The sequence below is a fragment of the Bufo bufo genome, chromosome 6 (assembly GCF_905171765.1).
Source record: "Bufo bufo chromosome 6, aBufBuf1.1, whole genome shotgun sequence".
NCBI lineage: Eukaryota > Metazoa > Chordata > Amphibia > Anura > Bufonidae > Bufo > Bufo bufo.
Genome location: NC_053394.1, coordinates 417,478,185 through 417,502,087, shown reverse-complemented (window position 1 = coordinate 417,502,087; position 23,903 = coordinate 417,478,185). Strand labels below are relative to the sequence as shown.

Genomic DNA, 23,903 nt, shown 5'->3' with positions numbered 1-23,903 from the left:
GACCAACACAGATGCCTTCAGCTGCCAAGTGCACATTTAACAGGTCAGCCAGTGTCATAGGTGCAAAACTGCTGACAGATGCCCTTTAACTGCCCATTGATTATAATGGGAATCTGCACAGATTTTTTCAACATACAGACTGGGAATCTACAATGGGGTTAAATCCGCAAGCAGATCCGCAGCATGTAAACTGAAAATCTTGGGTAGAAATAAAAAATTCCTACAGTGGATTTTTCTAACCCTTGAATGCCTGGCTCTGGATCCAAAAAGTGAAGCATGATCCACCACCTACCAACCCAGAATGAAACATTTTCAATAAGTAGGTCACCGGTTGTGTATCGTTATATATATATATACAGTATATATGCCAATCCGTCTACCATGATGATTGTATTGTGGGCCTTGTATATTACTGCATTATTTTAATTTCTGGGGGACCACCTGGGCCCTCTGCCACCTAAAAGATGAGTCAAAACTTCTTGGTCTCTACTGCTACAACACTATGTAAAACAAGAATCTGGGTTGTGTTGCCTGGAACTATTGCTTGTATAATGATCATAGGTCAGGCTATGGTATCTTACTCTATGCCAACAAGGCAAGACAAGTGCCAGAGATCTTCCTGCTGATATTTACTTTGGACCTCGGACATGCTTTGTGACTTTGCTCCATAGTTTTGGGCCTCACACAGGGGGAAGTTTTCGGTTCCCGAGTATGCTAATGGACGAATAGGGAATTTTGATCCAATTCCTTAATCAAGCATGCCGGACCATCTGGTTTTAGGGTCAGCTGTAGTTGGCCATAGGTTCATTTCATCTCAGCAGCCAGGGCATTACAGTATGAAGACCACCACCACAAAACATGCTGGTCCTCAGCACCAGACTCCAATCCCATCCCTATTTCGCATAACCCTACGGCAGGTTGTTTCCCCCTGGTTGCTCGCATTGTAGTGTCCTTAGGTAGAAGGATACTTGCTTTGATTCTCACCATCCAGTGGGAGCAGTGATGGTGCTCATCTAAGCTGGCCATGTGCAGGGGAGGACGGGGAACTTAAAGTGGCCCCATGTTATAGGCAGGCAAATCTGACAGAAGGCGGGACAACACAAGTAGACGGAGTCAGCAATACCACAGTGTAGCACAGAATATTGCCCCACCAGAACCAGATACCACAGTGCAGCACAGAATACTGCCCCAGCAGAACCAAATACCACAGTGTAGCACAGAATACTGCCCCAGCAGAACCAGATACCACAGTGCAGCACAGAATACTGCCCCAGCAGAACCAAATACCACAGTGTAGCACAGAATACTGCCCCAGCAGAACCAGATACCACAGTGCAGCACAGAATACAGCCCCAGCAGAACCAGATACCACAGTGTAGCACAGAATACTTCCCCAGCAGAACCAGATACCACAGTGCAGCACATAATACTGCCCCAGCAGAACCAGATACCACAGTGCAGCACAGAATACTGCCCCAGCAGAACCAGATGCCACAGTGCAGCACAGAATACTGCCTCATCAGAACCAGATACCACAGTGCAGCACAGAATACTGCCCCAGCAGAACCAGATACCACAGTGCAGCACAGAATACTGCCCCAGCAGAACCAGATGCCACAGTGCAGCACAGAATACTGCCCCAGCAGGACCAGATACCACAGTACAGCACAGAATACTGCCCCAGCAGAACCAAATACCACAGCGCAGCACAATATACCACCCCAGCAGAACCAGATACCACAGTGCAGCACAGAATACTGCCTCAGCAGAACCAGATACCACAGTGCAGCACAGAATACTGCCCCAGCAGAACCAGATACCACAGTGCAGCACAGAATACTGCCTCAGCAGAACCAGATACCACAGTGCAGCACAGAATACTGCCCCAGCAGAACCAGATACCACAGTGCAGCACAGAATACTGCCCCAGCAGGACCAGATACCACAGTGCAGCACAGAATACTGCCCCAGCAGAACCAGATACCACAGTGCAGCACAGAATACTGCCCCAGCAGAACCAGATACCACAGTGCAGCACAGAATACTGCCCCAGCAGAACCAGATACCACAGTGTAGCACAGAATACTGCCCCAGCAGAACCAGATACCACAGTGCAGCACAGAATACTGCCCCAGCAGAACCAGATACCACAGTGCAGCACAGAATACTGCCCCAGCAGAACCAGATACCACAGTGCAGCACAGAATACTGCCCCAGCAGAACCAGATACCACAGTGCAGCACAGAATACTGCCCCAGCAGAACCAGATACCACAGTGCAGCACATAATACTGCCCCAGCAGAACCAGCTACCACAGTGCAGCACAGAATACTGCCCCAGCAGAACCAGATACCACAGTGCAGCACAGAATACTGCCCCAGCAGAACCAAATACCACAGTGCAGCACAGAATACTGCCCCAGGAGAACCAAATACCACAGTGCAGCACAGAATACTGCCCCAGCAGATCCAGATACCACAGTGCAGCACATAATACCGCCCCAGCAGAACCAGCTACCACAGTGCAGCACAGAATACTGCCCCAGCAGATCCAGATACCACAGTACAGCACAGAATACTGCCCCAGCAGAACCAGATACCACAGTGCAGCACAGAATACTGCCCCAGCAGAACCAGATACCACAGTACAGCACAGAATACTGCCCCAGCAGAACCAGATACCACAGTACAGCACAGAATACTGCCCCAGCAGAACCAGATACCACAGTGCAGCACAGAATACTGCCCCAGCAGAACCAAATACCACAGTGCAGCACAGAATACTGCCCCAGCAGAACCAGATACCACAGTGCAGCACAGAATACTGCCCCAGCAGAACCAGATACCACAGTGCAGCACAAAATACTTCCCCAGCAGAACCAGATACCACAGTGCAGCACAGAATACTGCCCCAGCAGAACTAAATACCACAGTGCAGCACAGAATACTGCCCCAGCAGAACCAGATACCACAGTGCAGCACAGAATACTGCCCCAGCAGAACTAAACACCACAGTGCAGCACAGAATACTGCCTCAGCAGAACCAGATACCACAGTGCAGCACAGAATACTGCCCCAGCAGAACCAAATACCACAGTGCAGCACAGAATACTGCCCCAGCAGAACCAGCTACCACAGTGCAGCACAGAATACTGCCCCAGCAGAACCAGATACCACAGTGCAGCACAGAATACTGCCCCAGCAGAACCAAATACCACAGTGCAGCACAGAATACTGCCCCAGGAGAACCAAATACCACAGTGCAGCACAGAATACTGCCCCAGCAGATCCAGATACCACAGTGCAGCACATAATACCGCCCCAGCAGAACCAGCTACCACAGTGCAGCACAGAATACTGCCCCAGCAGATCCAGATACCACAGTACAGCACAGAATACTGCCCCAGCAGAACCAGATACCACAGTGCAGCACAGAATACTGCCCCAGCAGAACCAGATACCACAGTACAGCACAGAATACTGCCCCAGCAGAACCAGATACCACAGTGCAGCACAGAATACTGCCCCAGCAGAACCAGATACCACAGTGCAGCACAGAATACTGCCCCAGCAGAACCAAATACCACAGTGCAGCACAGAATACTGCCCCAGCAGAACCAGATACCACAGTGCAGCACAGAATACTGCCCCAGCAGAACCAAATACCACAGTGCAGCACAGAATACTGCCCCAGGAGAGCCAAATACCACAGTGCAGCACAGAATACTGCCCCAGCAGAACCAAATACCACAGTGCAGCACAGAATACTGCCTCAGGAGAACCAAATACCACAGTGCAGCACAGAATACTGCCCCAGCAGAACCAGATACCACAGTGCAGCACAGAATACTGCCCCAGCAGAACCAAATACCACAGTGCAGCACAGAATACTGCCTCAGGAGAACCAAATACCACAGTGCAGCACAGAATACTGCCCCAGCAGATCCAGATACCACAGTGCAGCGCAGAATACTGCCCCAGCAGAACCACATACCACAGTGCAGCACATAATACCGCCCCAGCAGAACCAGCTACCACAGTGCAGCACAGAATACTGCCCCAGCAGATCCAGATACCACAGTACAGCACAGAATACTGCCCCAGCAGAACCAGATACCACAGTGCAGCACAGAATACTGCCCCAGCAGAACCAGATACCACAGTACAGCACAGAATACTGCCCCAGCAGAACCAGATACCACAGTACAGCACAGAATACTGCACCAGCAGAACCAGATACCACAGTGCAGCACAGAATACTGCCCCAGCAGAACCAAATACCACAGTGCAGCACAGAATACTGCCCCAGCAGAACCAGATACCACAGTGCAGCACAGAATACTGCCCCAGCAGAACCAAATACCACAGTGCAGCACAGAATACTGCCCCAGGAGAACCAAATACCACAGTGCAGCACAGAATACTGCCCCAGCAGAACCAGATACCACAGTGCAGCACAGAATACTGCCCCAGCAGAACCAGATACCACAGTACAGCACAGAATACTGCCCCAGCAGAACCAGATACCACAGTGCAGCACAGAATACTGCCCCAGCAGAACCAGATACCACAGTTCAGCACAGAATACTGCCCCGCAGAACCAAATACCACAGTGTAGCACAGAATACTGCCCCAGCAGAACCAGATACCACAGTGCAGCACAGAATACTGCCCCAGCAGAACCAGATACCACAGTGCAGCACAGAATACTGCCCCAGCAGAACCGGATACCACAGTGCAGCACATAATACCGCCCCAGCAGAACCAGCTACCACAGTGCAGCACAGAATACTGCCCCAGCAGAACCAGATACCACAGTGCAGCACAGAATACTGCCCCAGCAGAACCAGATACCACAGTACAGCACAGAATACTGCCCCAGCAGAACCAGATACCACAGTACAGCACAGAATACTGCCCCAGCAGAACCAGATACCACAGTGCAGCACAGAATACTGCCCCAGCAGAACCAAATACCACAGTGCAGCACAGAATACTGCCCCAGCAGAACCAGATACCACAGTGCAGCACAGAATACTGCCCCAGCAGAACCAGATACCACAGTGCAGCACAAAATACTTCCCCAGCAGAACCAGATACCACAGTGCAGCACAGAATACTGCCCCAGCAGAACTAAATACCACAGTGCAGCACAGAATACTGCCCCAGCAGAACCAGATACCACAGTGCAGCACAGAATACTGCCTCAGCAGAACCAGATACCACAGTGCAGCACAGAATACCGCCCCAGCAGAACCAAATACCACAGTGCAGCACAGAATACTGCCCCAGCAGAACCAGCTACCACAGTGCAGCACAGAATACTGCCCCAGCAGAACCAGATACCACAGTGCAGCACAGAATACTGCCCCAGCAGAACCAAATACCACAGTGCAGCACAGAATACTGCCCCAGAAGAACCAAATACCACAGTGCAGCACAGAATACTGCCCCAGCAGATCCAGATACCACAGTGCAGCACATAATACTGCCCCAGCAGAACCAGATACCACAGTGCAGCACAGAATACTGCCCCAGCAGAACCAGATACCACAGTACAGCACAGAATACTGCCCCAGCAGAACCAGCTACCACAGTGCAGCACAGAATACTGCCCCAGCAGATCCAGATACCACAGTACAGCACAGAATACTGCCCCAGCAGAACCAGATACCACAGTGCAGCACAGAATACTGCCCCAGCAGAACCAGATACCACAGTACAGCACAGAATACTGCCCCAGCAGAACCAGATACCACAGTACAGCACAGAATACTGCCCCAGCAGAACCAGATACCACAGTGCAGCACAGAATACTGCCCCAGCAGAACCAAATACCACAGTGCAGCACAGAATACTGCCCCAGGAGAACCAAATACCACAGTGCAGCACAGAATACTGCCCCAGCAGAACCAGATACCACAGTGCAGCACAGAATACTGCCCCAGCAGAACCAGATACCACAGTACAGCACAGAATACTGCCCCAGCAGAACCAGATACCACAGTGCAGCACAGAATACTGCCCCAGCAGAACCAGATACCACAGTTCAGCACAGAATACTGCCCCGCAGAACCAAATACCACAGTGTAGCACAGAATACTGCCCCAGCAGAACCAGATACCACAGTGCAGCACAGAATACTGCCCCAGCAGAACCAGATACCACAGTGCAGCACAGAATACTGCCCCAGCAGAACCGGATACCACAGTGCAGCACATAATACCGCCCCAGCAGAACCAGATACCACAGTGCAGCACAGAATACTGCCCCAGCAGAACCAGATACCACAGTGCAGCACAGAATATCGCCCCAGCAGAACCAGATACCACAGTGCAGCACAGAATACTGCCCCAGGAGAACCAAATACCACAGTGCAGCACAGAATACTGCCCCAACAGAACCAAATACCACAGTGCAGCACAATATACTGCCCCAGCAGAACCAAATACCACAGTGCAGCACAGAATACTGCCCCAGCAGAACCAGATCCCACAGTGCAGCACAGAATACTGCCCCAGCAGAACCAGATCCCACAGTGCAGCACAGAATACTGCCCCAGCAGAACCAGATCCCACAGTGCAGCACAGAATACTGCCCCAGCAGAACCAGATACCACAGCGCAGCACAAAATACCACCCCAGCAGAACTAAATACCACAGTGCAGCACAATATATGAACATGCGGGAGGCAGTGCAAAGGACCGGAGCGGTGAAGAGCAGGTAAAAATTCATTTTTACAGACGTAGGCTGGTGGCACTTGCAAAAAAAAAATATCTAAATTCCTGGTGAACCCTTTTAATGTTGGTGGAGTGTATGGGACTGGGTGGCTGAATGTGACATATGCATGTACAGACATCAGTTTATGCATTGGGTAGGTCAATAATTGTCCATAAATGTTGCAAACGCACTTTGATTGACAAGTAAATAGCAAATCACTGGGTTGCTACGAGACATCCCCAGGCAAAGGGATTCCAGAGGAGCGTTCCGCAGCCATCAAGGAGTTAAAATAAACCGTACTGGATGACGAGACACGCTAGTTTTCTCTGTCTCTTTGTATTTGGCTCTGAGGTGAGACGTTCACATCCTCCAGCGCCCCAGAGAAGTATTCCAGTGACTGCAGGTTTTCTCGGTCGCACAGCTCTATTTCCTGGGTCAGCTTCTTGCTTATTGTGTATCGCAGGTCCAGACACACCCTGCACAATGTGCGCTCATGCCAGGAAACTCCCTTTAACCTCAAAAGATTGCCTTTCACGGTGACAATTGCGGTCATTGTGTCGCAACTGAAACCGATATCTCCTATCTGGAGCAGTGTGTTCTGGATCTACATATCTGTCTCCTCGTCGCCAGTTCGCCATTATCTCTCCTCAGGTCTGCAGACCGCCACTCTGCATTTTATTTCTGTTTCCGTTCCATTTTTGCGGTTTCCGTATACGGAACCTTTCATTTCAATGTGCATTCCGTTTCCGTATTTCCAATCCGCTAAAAGAAAGAACTTGTCCTATTATTGTCCACCTTACGGACAAGGATAGGACTGTTCTATTAGGGGCCAGCTGTTCCGTTCCACAAAATACGGAATGCACACCGACGTCATCCGTATTTTTTGCAGATCCGTTTTTTGCGGACCGCAAAATACATACGGTCGTGCGCAAGAGGCCTCAGGGTGGAGTGATATAACATAGACAAGTCCTATCAATGTGTGCTGTGACGTAGGGAGGAGGTCCGCTGCTAGGGACCCCCCTGTCTATGACCCAGAATGGAGAACCACTCTGGCAGACTCACGTCACCCTTGTGTTACATCGATGGCTACTGTGTAAAGCTACGTTTCTTCTGTATAGGACATGTTCTACCTTTTTTGCGGAAAGGACATATGGATGCGGAAAAGCAAAAAGATCATCCATGCGCTCTCTGCTTCCGTGTGTCTGTTTCGCAAAAAGGTAGACTATGTCCGCAAAATGAAGAACACGGACCCATTGAAGTAAATGGGTCTGCGAAAGACAAAAGGAAGACGCCACACGGACCGCTTCCATATTTTGATGGACACTGTTGATCACATGTGCACTCTCGCTTTTGTTTATATTTGTTTATATGGTTGTCATAGTAACTGACGTAATCACTGTGATTTGGCGAGCTATTTAAATGGGATTATGTTGCTTGTATGTTCACAGTTTGAGAAAGGCAAACAGCGTGCCGAAACGCGTCACTAATATGTGGGAGTAAACAGAGTAATATTATTACTGACAGCGAGTGCCGATCCTCCTTTACTGCTATCTTCACGGGACGCCAGCCCTAGGATACGCGCGCGCCACTCTAAACTTACCGTTGTACCGATCGATATATGGTACATATTGCAAAACGGATAAGGTCGTATGCACAAGGCCTTAATTATTGTAAATGTTTTTATGGGTACAGGGGGAGTATGCATATAGTCATTGGTCAGACCCAGTCAAGGCCAGAAAGAGAAAGTTCACATTAGCTTTGCTAATTCCGTTATAGTGTTCCGTTATAACGTAATATAATGGAATTTTTAGGACAGAATGCAAAACGGAACCCTTTAAGTTTGCTCCGTCCTAATACATTTCTATGGGCACAAATAACGGTTCCATTTTTTCCCCCCGTTATGCATGACGGAAAAAACGGAACCCTTATATGTGCCCAACTGCCCATAGAAAAATATTTGGATGGTGCAAAATGGAATGCCTCTTAAAGGGTTCCGTTTTTCATTCCGTCCTAAAATTCCGTTATACCTCTATTATAACAGAACTAGAAAAGCTAATGCGAATCTGCTCTTAGGCTTCCTTCATACGTGGCCAATTTTGGCAAACTTTCTGCGACTGAAAATCAGTTCCATTCATCTCAATGGGGTTGTTTGGTGGGAGGCACATAGGGGGTCATTTATCAAGGGACTTGCGTCTATTTTAGGAGCTGGCGTCCTTTTCACCAGTAACATGGATGGAGTGCCTCAGGTAAGCCTAATTTATCATCAGGCGCACGCTTAGTCATAAATTAGGCTAATCCTTTGGCAGCGCAAGGGGAAACAAAGACCGGTGTGTGTGAAAATGTAAATCTGCCCCATAGATTTCAGCAAGCCCCATTCAGATGAATTCATCATTTGCACACATTTTCTGCGCCAAAATCTGCCACGTGCGAAGGCTCCCTAAGGCTCCATGCAGATGACCATATTCATTTTGCGATCCACAGATCCGCAATACACGGGCGCCGTTCCGTGGGCATTCCGCATCACAGATGCGGACCCATTCCCTTCAATGGGTCCGCAAATCCAGAGATGTGGAATGGTGCGGAACGGAAGCACGGAACCCTACGGAAGCACTACGGAGTGCTTCCGTGGGGTTTCGTCCCGTACTTCCGTTCCGCGAAAAGATAGAACATGTCTTATCTTTTTGCGGAACGGACGATCCGCTGCGGCTGCCCCGCGGTCGGTGTTCGTGCATTGCGGCCCGAAGGAGGCCTGAATGAGGCTTTATACTTTAGGATTCTTCATGTGACTTGAAAACCCTGGTGCCTCCCTTGTATTTCAGAACCATAAGGGCTCATGCAGACGAATGTTGTTTTAGTCCACACCCGATCCGCACATTTTGTGGGTCGCATGTGAACCCATTCACTTCTATGGGTCGCAAAAGATGAGGACAGCACACTGTGTGTCGTCCGCATCGATGTGTCCGTTCCGTGCCATCTCCGTGCCAAATGTCCTAATCCTATCCACATTATGGACAAAGATGGGACTGTTGTATAATGGCTCAGACGTTCCGTTCTGCAAAAGGCAGAACGCACACGGCCGGTATCCATGTTTTGCTACGGCCGTGTGCAAGAGCCCCAAAGCAGATACAGATAACGAGCCTGTATAAAATTGGACTATGAAGCTGGGGCGAAATCGACTTATAAAGGGAACTGCCCTTCAGGTCATCTATTGAGACTCGTCAGTCATCGCTGTTGGCCATTGCACCTCTGGATACTCTAGGACAAGCTGAGACACCTATCCTTCTACAAGGCACGGTCACCGCTCTCACCTGTGAGTCTGACACCTCGGAGGGCTTCTCAGTCAGGCTGCCGCTGTCAGCAGGAATCAAGTCGTTGTACTTGGCTACGTCCTCGTCTGAATAGTGAAGGCTCCCAGGACTGGGACGTGGAGGAGACCTGCCAAGAAAAAGATTCATTTCATGGATGAAATGGATAGGGAGAAACTGAATACACACCACATATGTTCTCTGCTTATTCCAATAGCCCCAATAATTGAGAACTTCTGCAAAGTTCTCGCCCAGCAGGCTTGGAAAATTGAGCGTTGTACCACTGGGTTTGCAGGTTTATATCCAAACTATGAGAATGCTTGTTCACACGATCCAGGAGATCTTAGACTTCCTGCACACGATGCAGATTATGTGCGGTTTTTCAGCGCCGATTTTGGTGCAGTGTAACGTATGGTCCAGCAAAATGTATGAAATTTGACAAAACTCATGCTTTTTCCTTCAGTGCAGAAGCTGACCTGCCGTATGGATTTTGAAATCTGCACCATTGTCAATTGTATGTGCAATTCCGCACCTTCTGTAGACTGGTCTTCCCATTAGACTTCAAACAGGCAATCTACACCATGAAAACGCCCCAAAAAACGCAAAAAAAAAGCTGATTTATGTGCTTTTTTTATGCAGTTTTGGTGCTGCATCGATGCTCTTTGGTATCAATTATGTCAGGGATCGGCTCTTTGCAATGCAGGACACCAGGCAGGTGGCCAGGAAACTCTTCCCCCCACAATCACTGCTTTATCATGAGGTTCTCAAGCTCTGAGTACATCAGAGATTCCTTCTCCAGTGCATATAAGGGGACATTTCATATAAAACTTTATGGACGTTGTTCAGATTTGTCCATGTAAAAGCTGCAAACATATCTGAGGCCCTCTGACGTCCACCACCTGGCAGGACGTGTAATGATCTGAATATATATCTTTCTGTGGGGACATCAATATTTAGAAGTTTGTGGGACAGTTTAGGGCAGGGGTCAGCAACCTTCCAGGCACTCCAGCTGCTGTGAAACTACAACTCCCAGCGTGCTCCATTCACTTATATGGGAGTTCTGAGAACAGCTGAGCAAATGAGCATGCTGGGAGTTGTAGATTCACAACAGCTGGAGTGCCGGCCCCTGGTTTAAGGTTTTTGCTATGAGCAGCACTGGTTGAGAAATCGGAGTGGACCCATGAAATTTGACGAGGATGACAAGCGGCTCATGAAGGAATGCTATCCTCTTCTATCACAAGGGTTTAGATCATGCTTAGCAACGAAGGATGTTTGGACTCTACAGAGTGATATGGGGGATTCGCTTTAAGAATTAATGGGTTTTCTTGAAGCCCCAACATTATTGTAGGCATCTCGGAATGTTACAGTACAAAATGGAATTGCAGATTTTTTTTTGTAGCACTTGGATAGAGAGGATTTTTTTGGGTAACAGCCTGTAGCTTTTGTAAAAATGTTGTCCAAATTTTGAATGGGGGCAGAGGCATAGCTGCTATGGAAGCAGGGGAAGCGGCTGCTACGGTGCTCAAGCTCAGGAAGGTGTCCAGGAGGAGAACAAATGGATTGATTTTCAGGGCCCAGGGAACAGTCAGTATGGGGCTTCTAGCCCTAGCACTGGTATTACTCACTGCTCCCTGGTCTTCTTCTCCAGATGCCTGCACTGCACCAAGTCCTGGCTGCACATAGTTCAGGACAGGACGTAGTGCCCTTAGGGGTGCACTATGACCTGACGCTGTGGGACGTCAGAGTGTAGTGCGTGCCTAGATGCAGTGCAACACAGATGGCAGAAGCACTCGCAGGAGAAGAAGAGAGGTGAGTATTTTCTTTTTTTTTGCTCCAGTCTGAGGTGACTGAGCGGGGGGGCCCCATTCACAAATTTGCTGTGGGGCCCAGTCAGTTCTAGTTACGCCACTGGATGGTGAATGCAATTCATACCATTCTCCTACTGAAAGAAATGTCTGCTCATTCCCAGTGATGGACTGGGAAATACCTGGCATTGGGTAAATATGACACATCAGACCTGGAGAGCTGGCAGAAAATCTTCATTAGTGTCTGTTCACACATGGCAGTTGTTGTTGCACAGATTTCTGCTACCGAGAATCGGCAGCATGTGCGAGGATTTCTGGAATCCCCACTGAATGGCACAGTTGCAGAAATGTTTGCAACAAATTTGTGTGAATCTTGGACATTGGGGGCATATCACTAGGATATGCCCTGAATGTCTGATAAAGTGCTGGTCCTACATCTGGGAACTGCACCTATCCTTAGAACGGAGCCTGCAAAGTGAAGGAGGGCACACCGCACATGTGCGGCCGCCATCCGTTCATTTAGTTGGGACTGCTGAAAATAGCCCAGTGACACACTCTGCTATTTTTGGAAGTCCCATTAAAATTAACGGGAAGTGCGCCACACAAGCGCGGCCACCCCTCCATTCACTTCTATGGGGCTTATGAAAATAGCCATTTTCGGCATAGAAACATAGACATAGAATGTGTCGGCAAAGAACCATTTGGCCATCTAGTCTATGGGCACTCCCATAGAAATGAATGGAGGGTAGCCGCACATGTGCGGTGTGCCCTCCAGCACTTTGCGGGCTTCGCTCTACGTATAGAAGTGTACGGAGGGTGGATGCCCTTGCGCGGTGTGCACTCATTCACTTCAGAGGCCCAGTTGTAGAGATAGGTGTGGGACCCGCACCTATCAGACATTGTCTGAGATGGGAAAACCCCTTTAAGGTTTACGATCCTATAAAAGGTGCAGACAGTAATGCTAAAAGTAACTATCATAGTATTCTACCATATTTAATATCTTCCGCTCTTATTATTAGCAACCTGACCCCTTGAGTATATTTCTAGTGTAAGGACCTATTTGCCAAGTTGCTGAGTAAACTTTCCTTGGTCCTTCCGATGCCAGCCCGTGACACTCCACAATGCTTCTCTTTCCTCTTCACAAGAGCTGCTCACACGGTTACGTCCCTAACAGAGCTGCCTTTGTGATTCCCCCAGCAGGAGGACTCCATGAACATTACCAGGACGAGACGTGAATATCAATGGGCAAAGACAACTTTTAAAACAAGCCGCACCCTGTGCCAACCACTTCACTGGGAAGTAGAGGCTCTTGGCTCGGAGACTAACGTACAAGAAGAGAAGAAGAACACAAAATACTTCTCATGAAATGCTTACGAACAAATCCCTGGTTTATACTACCATTGTCTACTGAAAATATTGCATTTTGGGAAAAATCCTTGAAAAAAGGGCCTGAAATGCATTTACAAAAAACATCTTTAAAGAAGTGAGCATGTAGGATAGGTACAGGGCTGGTTCTAGCTTTGTTGTACGTGGTTCCTCACCTCGTATAAATACCGTTCTTCCTGCAGAATGAATTCTTCACCGAGAGTCGCCGATTGTTCAGCTCTAGTGCCGGGAATCTGCTCTCATCCAGACTCACCATCTCTCCGTGGCCCAGGGTTGTGTTCTTGGAATTACAGCCTGTTGGAGGAGAAAGAGATGGAGAAGAACATAAGCATTGTCATGTGGTGGGAACTGTCAGATCTCCGGTCTGCCGTGCCATATTTTCTCACCCGAATCAGATTTTTTGGCATACTTCTTGCTCTGTCCTCGGATGATCAAAGCAAAGACCAGTAGGAGAATGAAAATGAGACCGATGAGGGCGATGACGACCAGGAACCACCATTCCTCATAGAAAGGGTTTGCTTTGGTGGCTGTAATAAGAAAATAAATATTAAACAATGAGCTCTCCTAGTACAAAGCGACGCATTTCAGGCCATCAGGATTATTTACAGACTTCACCTGTCCAGGAGGATCGGAAACGCATCATCACGTTAAATGCACTCTGACCTTTTGATTTGATAACGTAATTTTCTACAGCAACTTTGAAATACCTGATACAGATGTGGAGGGCGGGCTGGGGGTCCCGTATCCGTAATCATTGACGGCAATGACGCGGAAGTCGTAGCTCACGCCTTGCTTCAGGATGTCTATGCTAAAGGTGTATGAGGTGGCTTCCTTGGGAATGTCCTTGATGAGTATGTCCCATAATCCTTCATCTGAAGAGAAGAAATACGCTATATACTAGTGCATAATAAAGCGGCAGAACCGATCCACATGCGTACTGTCGGTACGTACCTGATGGCCGGGCCTCTATGACATATCTGGTAATAGGGCTTTTTCCTGGATCCCCACTTGACCACTGGATAGCAATTAGTGAGCTGTATCTGGAGATAGTAGGAACCCCCGGAGGTCCTGGAGCCCCTAGGGTTTGAAAAAGTAAAAGTTTTTTGAAATATATGATCAATGGTAGGAGAGCAACTACACACGTGATATGGAGGTTTTTCATATAAAAGGGGTGCACCTAGCCTTTCTGCTGCCTGAGACGAAAACTGAAACGACGTCCCCCTTCCCAATGACAATTTCTTAACCTAACCCTTTCCCTTCAGCCCATGGCCCTTCGGCGGTCCCCTTCTTGCCCCTACCGGGTGCTGCCTGAGGCAAATCGCCTCACCTGGCCTCATTGGTGGTGCACCCCATCGCTTAGGCACATGATGTGTCGCAGTACAGTGCCTGAGCACGTGACGTTGCTGTGTGCATGCTGTTTACATTACTAGTATATTGAAAATGGCTATTACATGGGACTGATAATGCAATTCATTTACCATCCCCTGGTCCCGTCGTCACATTGGCCTCAATGTCGGGTCCATAGGTGAACGTTTTGGCCCATATCCGAAAGCGGTACGTCACCCCCTCAGCGAGGTCCTTCAGCTTCATCCACAGGGGACTGTTCCCCTTTACATCCACTGTTACTATCTTACTGATTCCTGGGAAAAAAGAAGGAAATTGTAAGGATCAACAAGTGACTGACCGAGGCGTACTGTATAGCAAAGATGGCGGCTGGCTACGAAACGGTGTTGTCCAGTATTAGAAAAACAGAAACGGCCCCACTCCTGCTCATGGCTTGTCCCTGGTACGAAAGTCATTCAGCCCCGGGCACAACCCATGGACGGACGTGGCGCTGTTTTAGGCAAAAAGCAGATATATTTTTTCTGATCCTGGACACAATTTTAAAGGGGTTGCATAGGGTTTGAGAAAAAAATGTCTGCTTCCTTTCAGAAACAGGTCCACACAGGTTTATTGGATGTGTCTGGTATTGCATCACAGCGAGTTGCAATACCACACATAACCTGATGACAAGCGTGGCACTGTTTTCGGAAGAAAGGCATTTTGCAACAGATTTCTGCTGTCCACTACATCCTTAAACGACACTTACCATCTACAGGTGTGCAGGGCTCGTATACCAGTCTGTAGCCTTCCAGAATCCCATTGGGGTAAATGGGCGCATCCCATGATACATTCACAGATGTGGTGGTCAGTTCACTAAATCTGAGTACCGCTGGGGCACTGGGTGCTGCAATGAAAGCAGATGTTAGATTAGCGTAACCTAATTGGTAAGGCCTGCGCCAGCCAGTGTCAGACTGAATTTCCTTGGGCCCACCAGAGGAAATGATTCTGGAGGCCCACCCTTTGTTAGACCTTACAAGCCTTGTTTCATAAGGGTCCCTGATTTATAAAGTGTCAGAGCTTGGGCCCACCGGAGGAGGCCCGGAGGATCTTCTGGTACTCTGGTGGTCCAGTCCGACTCTGGCGCAAGGTGACTAGAAAAGAATCATGAGGAACATGGTGGGCACACTTGTTATCTTGGGCATGGTTTGATAAGCTATTACACCCCCTGGAGTGGGAGGAGGTGGTGGCACGAGTGACAACCGGCAATCACCAAATTCACTGTGACAATCGTGCAAGGGACAACGCAGACCATCGCTCTGGCGCGGCGTTATTGCCTAGGTTGCTTCTGGGCTGGGCTCGCCTTGGTATCGTCAACTGCTGACCGCCATTCCTCTAAAGTCCTCGTCTACATCTCGTCAGGTCATTGCCTTTCAGGTGAGCTATGTAAAGACTCAAAAATGTCGCCAGACCAGAATATCCACCGAGATTTATGTGCTAAAACAACATCCCCATACAAAAGTGCATCACAAGTGCGGGGTCAGGAGGCGAATTTCCTCATGTGCGTGATACAGATGAGATCTCACGTTGAGTCGGTGCCACAGACCACCCGGGTTATGGCCGTTACTATAGTCACTGAATCTTCGTACCAGCCTGACCCCCGCGCTTGCTGTGTGATAGAAAACCACTAAGTGCGATAAACGAGGGGGCGTCAGAGGCGATAACCATCAGGCACGATCTGTCTGCCGGGCATCAGTGCGCCGCACACAGGCTAATGTCACTTGACATTGTCATAGCCGGGCAGTCAATGGGCGGATTTGCTTAGGGGTTGTCTGCTTAGGGAAAGCGCTAAACCAGGAGAGTCTAGGCTGAGGTTATATAACGCTTATCCATCCATAAAACTGTGATAAAGCTGGGATTTTGTAACGAAGCTGGGCAATATGGAGTGCCTGATTACCAGATTTTCCAATCTATTGGATTTTATCAGAGGGTTTGGAGAACTGGGTATCTCTGCTCTCTCGTCAGCATGTAGTCATGTAAGATTTAAGATTCTTCTATTGTTAAAAACGGACACGCTGACATTTTCCAATGATTTCTGCATCCGCTTTCTGGCCGTCTGTCCATTTTTAATGGCCGTTTTGCATCCATTTTGCTTCCATTTTTAACGGCTGTGAAAAATGGCCATTAAAAAGGTTTGATTTCCATTGGGTTTTTAAGTTAAGCCCCAACCCCTCATTATATACATTGTGCCCCCCAGTATAGATAATGCACCCCTTTGTGCCCTCTGTAGTTATGATGGCCCCGAGCTGTGCACCCAGTATAGATAAAGGCCCCCTTGGTGCCTCCTAGTTGTTCCCCAGTACAGATATTAGCCTCTAGTTGTGCCCCCATACATATATTATGGCCCTGGTTTTTGCCGTCAAGACGCTGGGGTCGGTCCTGCTGCACTCAGTGAATAGCAGGAGTTCGAGGAGCGAGTGTCCACGCGCATTCCAGCGGAAGAGGCGAGTATTGTTTAATTTTATTTATTTTTTTAACTCCTGAAAGACCCTTGTAGCCTTTTAATAGTCCACTGATTTTAATGCCATGAAAATGGGCAAAAATAAGACAAAATAAGGTCATGTGACTAGCACAATAGACTTTAACTGGCTCTGAAAATGGCCGTGTGATGGTTATTACAAAAATGGCTGTTTTTTAACTAAGGCTACGTTCACAAGTCCAGCATGCCTGATCCGTCACAAATGCCGGCTGGACAAAAAATGTTGCACGCAATGGTTTTTGTCCAGCTAAAACCGGTCAGAGAGTGGCCAGATCACCGCCGGAGCCCATTATAATCAATGGGGATCTGGCAGTGAACTGAAGAATCCAGCAATGCCGGATATGACGAAATCCGTCAGGCAGCTCTCTGCCGCAGACGTGAACGTATCCTAAGGCTTGAAGCCAAAGGTGCCTCCGAGCTGTGAAAAGATTGGAATAAGTGAGAGTGACCCCTAGTGGACAAAATATCAAGAAGGTAGACTTGCAGGAACGTAAATTTCCTTCACCTGATGCCATTGCACTGGCCGGCGTTTCTGAAAAATCAAGAGATTTCGCCATAATGGTTTCCGAATGTCAGGACCGCTACTACTCACCTGCTTGGTGTGTCTGTCCACGGATGGGATGACTGCGGGGACCATCTCCGGCCGTGTTAAAGGCAGCCACACTGATGAGATAGGTGGTATAGCCGGTCAGGTTTTTGATCTTCACCCCACTCTCTGGCAGGAACAGGGTTCTCACTTTCTCGGTCTCATTTACTCGGGAGACTTCCCAGTAATAAATCTGTGGAGGGAGAAGATATAAAATGATGGGTTAGATCTTCACTTCCCGCAGTAAACTCTACTCCGTGCATCCCCTTTAAAAGTCAGTTCTACCCAGTTGTATTTATTCTGCGGGAAAGTTGGGTGACTACCAATATGTCTGCCATTACAGCTCTACGTTAATGGTCTGCACCCTGCGGTACTACAATTCCCAGCATGCTCTGACATTGGCTCTCCAGCAGCTGCCCTCACGGACTGCACATTGTTGTTGTCACTGGAGACCAGAAGCTATGTTCCTGTAGGGAGATGTGGTCCGACAGCAGCTGGAGAGTCAGGTGTTGTAGTCCCGCTCTTCAGATAGCCAACCATGAATCTCCCAATAGCTGTGGTAGAGCTCCCCCTACTGCTTAAACTTAGTTTTACGTCTTTCCCGTACTTTGGATATTTATTAAATTCAAGGTATAAACCAGCGACTCTTTTCCTCCTGTGTTGGTGGCTCAATATTTACTTTTTCAAGTGTTTTTACACCAGTTTATTAATTAGCATTGCTCCTTTGGGATCCCGGACAATGAGGAGGCATCCTCATGGTATTATTTACATCTTTTATGTACCGTTTTTGGTGGGAAATATTCCCGCTCTTAGCTTCTAGTGATACGGCCCCTTTGGATAGTTAGGGGACCCATGGTGACCCTGGGCTGGAGGAAGTTTAGGTCTAGCCTTAAGGTGGATTAAGGCGCACCAATAACCGTCCAGATTATTGAGAACAACCGTTTCAGATCATCTAGCCGTCTAAATGTGCCGCCGATCACCCGATGAACGGGTGAAATGCTTGTTCATTGGGTGATCCTGTCGTTCATGCAGGCACCACATGGCTTCTGAGCAGCAGATCGTGTGGTCTACACAGCGATCTACACAGAGATCTTACTAGCCTGGGTTCTGAATGGGATTTTGACACTGGATATACAAAGAGGTATCTCCCAAGGAAAGAGAACCACCTATTGGAAACGGCTCCCTTTGAGTCAAGATCCGACTTTTCACAAAGCCTTTGGGATTAGACAAGGGAATATAGCCAAGCCAGATATACACCCATAGACATCTGTTTCAGGGTGCTTGCCCCCTCATCAGTACAGAGTAGGATTCTGTCTACCTTGGGAGCGGGGTGATAAATTTCCTTCAAAAGACCAGCCCTGTATGGAGACTTACTGGAAGTACTCCATGGTATGGAAACTTAATGGAGGTTCTCCATGGTATGGAGACTTATTGGCTATGCTCCATGGTATCTTGACTCATAGGGAGCCACTTCGAATAGGTGGCACTGGTAAGATGGTTCGCTTTCCTTGGGGGATATCTCTTTACATATTCATTTCCCATGGAGAATTTCCAGTAAGTCTCCATAAAGGACTGGTCTCTTTAAGGAGATTCAGCACCCTGTCTAAGACACTGTGGACATAATAGATGTAATTCCTTTCTTCGGCAAGAACCATATTTAGGGGAAGATGTCGAAAATTTAGAGGGGGAAATCCAACTGCTGATTTCTAAAATGAAGAGGCTGTGGTGCTCTGTGATGGGCTCATCATGACTTGCCACCAGCGCATTTCAGTCCTACATGGAGTGATTTGGTAGTCCATGTCATCGCATTGCTCCTTGCCGAGAACTGATTTTCCCTTTCTATCCTTCCTCCACATTGAACAATTAGTGTCTGCTATGAATGGAGCTCACTGTGGAGGGGCTGCTAAGTAATCCCTCACCTATCAATAATTATCACAAGGTGTCACCATCTACTTCTCCTTCAGAGACGCAGATGTCTAAGAGCATCTATGTCATCGACAGAAAATATTTTCATACAATTTTAAAAGTTTTGAAGAGGAAACTTTTTTAGATGCCCAACTGTGCTAGAGCCAACCACTGTGCCTATGCCTTGTCGGATATCCTGTGCCACTCTCGTGTCTACGTCCAATCAGCTGCCACTTAAAGCTAGCTTTCTCCTTCTGTGGGGAGTGGCACATGGGGCAGAAGTCTTCAGACACAGTCTATACCCGCTAACTCTTCTCGGGATAGCAATAACAGCGCTGACACCCCAAGATTGGCAATAATTAGAGAGTCGAAGCAAACTGTTGTAATGACGTGATGAACGCCTGGAAATAATCCATCTGTACACGCTGATTACACCCACCGTTATTCGACTGGTAATATTCTGTAAATGTGGACCATTATCCATTTAAACCTTGTTATCTCTAATTTAAAGTCTAGAGAAACCGTAAAAGCGAATGGCGGCTGTTTCTGCAACGCAAAATTTCTCCAGAGAACATTTCAGCACTACACGGATGGGAAATCAATAGATAAGGAGACGGCGCAATCATCACTTTTTAGGCATCCATTCTTTGTAAAACTAGTAAGTGAGAAAGGAGCTGAGCGGACAAGAATCCTGGAGCTCAGGATGAGAATGTCAGGTACTGTCACTTAGCAATCAGGCACATCGGACATCTGCCAAAGACTACTATAGCTGGTGGCCGGGATGGACTGGCCATAAACCCTACAGTAAAACTTCCTGGTGGGCCAATGTACAGGGGGCGCCTGGGCCCTCCTAACGGCTACCAGCCGGGTACATAACAACCTAGTTAATGCTGGGAATGTGAGGTATTCTGTGCTGCACTGTGGTATCTGGTTCTGCTGGGGCAGTATTCTGTGCTGCACTGTGGTATCTGGTTCTGCTGGGGCAGTATTCTGTGCTGCACTGTGGTATTTGGTTCTGCTGGGGCGGTATTCTGTGCTGCACTGTGGTATTTGGTTCTGCTGGGGCAGTATTCTGTGGTGCACTGTGGTATCTGGTTCTGCTGGGGCAGTATTCTGTGCTGCACTGTGGTATCTGGTTCTGCTGGGGCAGTATTCTGTGCTGTACTGTGGTATCTGGTTCTGCTGGGGCAGTATTCTGTGCTGCACTGTGGTATTTGGATCTGCTGGGGCAGTATTCTGTGCTGCACTGTGGTATTTGGTTCTGCTGGGGCAGTATTCTGTGCTGCACTGTGGTATTTGGATCTGCTGGGGCAGTATTCTGTGCTGCACTGTGGTATTTGGTTCTGCTGGGGCGGTATTCTGTGCTGCACTGTGGTATTTGGTTCTGCTGGGGCGGTATTCAGTGCTGCACTGTGGTATTTGGATCTGCTGGGGCAGTATTCTGTGCTGCACTGTGGTATCTGGTTCTGCTGGGGCAGTATTCTGTGCTGCACTGTGGTATCTGGTTCTGCTGGGGCAGTATTCTGTGCTGCACTGTGGTATTTGGTTCTGCTGGGGCAGTATTCTGTGCTGCACTGTGGTATCTGGTTCTGCTGGGGCAGTATTCTGTGCTGCACTGTGGTATCTGGTTCTGCTGGGGCAGTATTCTGTGCTGCACTGTGGTATCTGGTTCTGCTGGGGCAGTATTCTGTGCTGCACTGTGGTATCTGGTTATGCTGGGGCAGTATTTTGTGCTGCACTGTGGTATCTGGTTCTGCTGGGGCAGTATTCTGTGCTGCACTGTGGAGTTTGGTTCTGCTGGGGCGGTATTGTGTGCTGCACTGTGGTATCTGGTTCTGCTGGGGCAGTATTCTGTGCTGCACTGTGGTATTTGGATCTGCTGGGGCAGTATTCTGTGCTGCACTGTGGTATTTGGATCTGCTGGGGCAGTATTCTGTGCTGCACTGTGGTATCTGGTTCTGCTGGGGCAGTATTCTGTGCTGCACTGTGGTATCTGGTTCTGCTGGGGCAGTATTCTGTGCTGCACTGTGGTATCTGGTTCTGCTGGGGCAGTATTCTGTGCTGCACTGTGGTATCTGGTTCTGCTGGGGCGGTATTCTGTGCTGCACTGTGGTATCTGGTTCTGCTGGGGCAGTATTCTGTGCTGCACTGTGGTATCTGGTTCTGCTGGGGCAGTATTCTGTGCTGCACTGTGGTATCTGGTTCTGCTGGGGCAGTATTCTGTGCTGCACTGTGGTATCTGGTTCTGCTGGGGCGGTATTCTGTGCTGCACTGTGGTATCTGGTTCTGCTGGGGCAGTATTCTGTGCTGCACTGTTGAGTTTGGTTCTGCTGGGGCGGTATTCTGTGCTGCACTGTGGTATCCGGTTCTGCTGGGGCAGTATTCTGTGCTGCACTGTGGTATCTGGTTCTGATGAGGCAGTATTCTGTGCTGCACTGTGGTATCTGGTTCTGCTGGGGCAGTATTCTGTGCTGCACTGTGGTATCTGGTTCTGATGAGGCAGTATTCTGTGCTGCACTGTGGTATCTGGTTCTGCTGGGGCAGTATTCTGTGCTGCACTGTGGTATCTGGTTCTGCTGGGGCAGTATTCTGTGCTGCACTGTGGAGTTTGGTTCTGCTGGGGCGGTATTCTGTGCTGCACTGTGGTATCCGGTTCTGCTGGGGCAGTATTCTGTGCTGCACTGTGGTATCTGGTTCTGCTGGGGCAGTATTCTGTGCTGCACTGTGGTATCTGGTTCTGCTGGGGCAGTATTCTGTGCTGCACTGTGGTATCTGGTTCTGCTGGGGCAGTATTCTGTGCTGCACTGTGGTATTTGGTTCTGCTGGGGCAGTATTCTGTGCTGCACTGTGGTATTTGGTTCTGCTGGGGCAGTATTCTGTGCTGCACTGTGGTATCTGGTTCTGCTGGGGCAGTATTCTGTGCTGCACTGTGGTATCTGGTTCTGCTGGGGCAGTATTCTGTGCTGCACTGTGGTATCTGGTTCTGCTGGGGCAGTATTCTGTGCTGCACTGTGGTATCTGGTTCTGCTGGGGCAGTATTCTGTGCTGCACTGTGGTATCTGGTTCTGCTGGGGCAGTATTCTGTGCTGCACTGTGGAGTTTGGTTCTGCTGGGGCAGTATTCTGTGCTGCACTGTGGAGTTTGGTTCTGCTGGGGCAGTATTCTGTGCTGCACTGTGGAGTTTGGTTCTGCTGGGGCGGTATTGTGTGCTGCCCCTGCCTACTTGTGTTGTCCTCACTTCTTGTCAATTTGGACCAGCTCACGACATGGGGCTGCTTAATGTACCCAGTCCATACCTGCCGGGGGCTGGCAGATGTACAGTCTACCTAAATAGGATATATCAGGCCATTATTTTAGTCTGCAGGCAGTGGCGTACCTGTAATAGAGGCAGACCACGTGACTGCTATAGGGCCCGGGGGGGCGGCATGGAACATCATCTCTACCACTGCATTGTCCTGCAGCTACCACTAGGTGGAGCTCAAAGCAAAGAGATTATTACAGCTTCCATAGTAGTTGTATTCCTATTCACTGAGCTCCCCCTAGTGGTGGCTGCAGGCAGCCAGCTAGCTTTGTAATGGAAGGGCAGCAGGAGATTTATCAATGTATTTTTGTATTGTATTTTCTGGTTTAATTACATTGAAAAACATGGTGGTCAGAATAAGTGCCATATATCTGATGCACCTTATAAAAGTCTGATAAAGTGGGTAAGGCCAAAGGTAACCTTTTTATTACAATTTGTATTCAATTAATTTTCTTCCACAAACTTTTATGTCAGAAATCTGGGGCGTTGCGCATGTTCTGCATTGTTCTGGGAGTGTTTGATGCACGTACACTAGGAAACTAGGTGCAGGGGCCCCTTACTAAGTTTTGCACTTTTTTCCCATCTAAAATAATGGATCTCAGATGGAAATAGCTAAAACGGATGCAAAATGTGCATAAGGCCTCATGCACACGGCTATTGTGCGGCCGTTCCATGCAGCGGCCGGGACGGATGGAGACCCATTTAACTTGAATGGGTCCGTGATCCGTCCGCACCGCAAAAAAATAGAACATGTTTTATTTTTTTGCAGTGCGGAGGCACGGACAGAAAGACCACGGAAGCACTCTGTAGTGCTTCCGTGGGGTTTTGTGCCTCCGTTGCATCCGTGATGGGTCCGCATCCGTGATGCGGGGAGCACACGGCCGGTGCCCGCATATTGCGGACCGGCTCTTTGCGGGCCGCAATACGGGCATGGCCGGCCAAAGGCCGTGTTCATGAGGCCTAACTGGGAATAACGGACGCTTAAATACAGGATCCGTCTTTTTGTTTATTTTTCTGTTCTTCTGATGGATCAGAAGA

The 23,903-nt window shown here is 48.7% G+C and overlaps 1 protein-coding gene across 2 annotated transcripts in view; it reads right to left on the bottom strand.

Moving 5' to 3' along the window:
• The window catches only part of SDK2 (sidekick cell adhesion molecule 2), a 592,086-nt gene that overhangs the window by 4,077 nt on the left and 564,106 nt on the right, over nucleotides 1–23,903 (bottom strand). For both annotated transcript variants that reach the window (XM_040435816.1, XM_040435817.1), the window contains 8 exons: nucleotides 17,666–17,852; nucleotides 15,304–15,441; nucleotides 14,693–14,854; nucleotides 14,166–14,291; nucleotides 13,922–14,086; nucleotides 13,601–13,741; nucleotides 13,370–13,508; nucleotides 10,027–10,153 (listed from right to left, as the gene is read on the bottom strand). In XM_040435816.1, coding sequence (XP_040291750.1) covers nucleotides 10,027–10,153; nucleotides 13,370–13,508; nucleotides 13,601–13,741; nucleotides 13,922–14,086; nucleotides 14,166–14,291; nucleotides 14,693–14,854; nucleotides 15,304–15,441; nucleotides 17,666–17,852 — 1,185 coding nt within the window. The remainder of the gene's footprint in view (nucleotides 1–10,026; nucleotides 10,154–13,369; nucleotides 13,509–13,600; nucleotides 13,742–13,921; nucleotides 14,087–14,165; nucleotides 14,292–14,692; nucleotides 14,855–15,303; nucleotides 15,442–17,665; nucleotides 17,853–23,903) is intronic.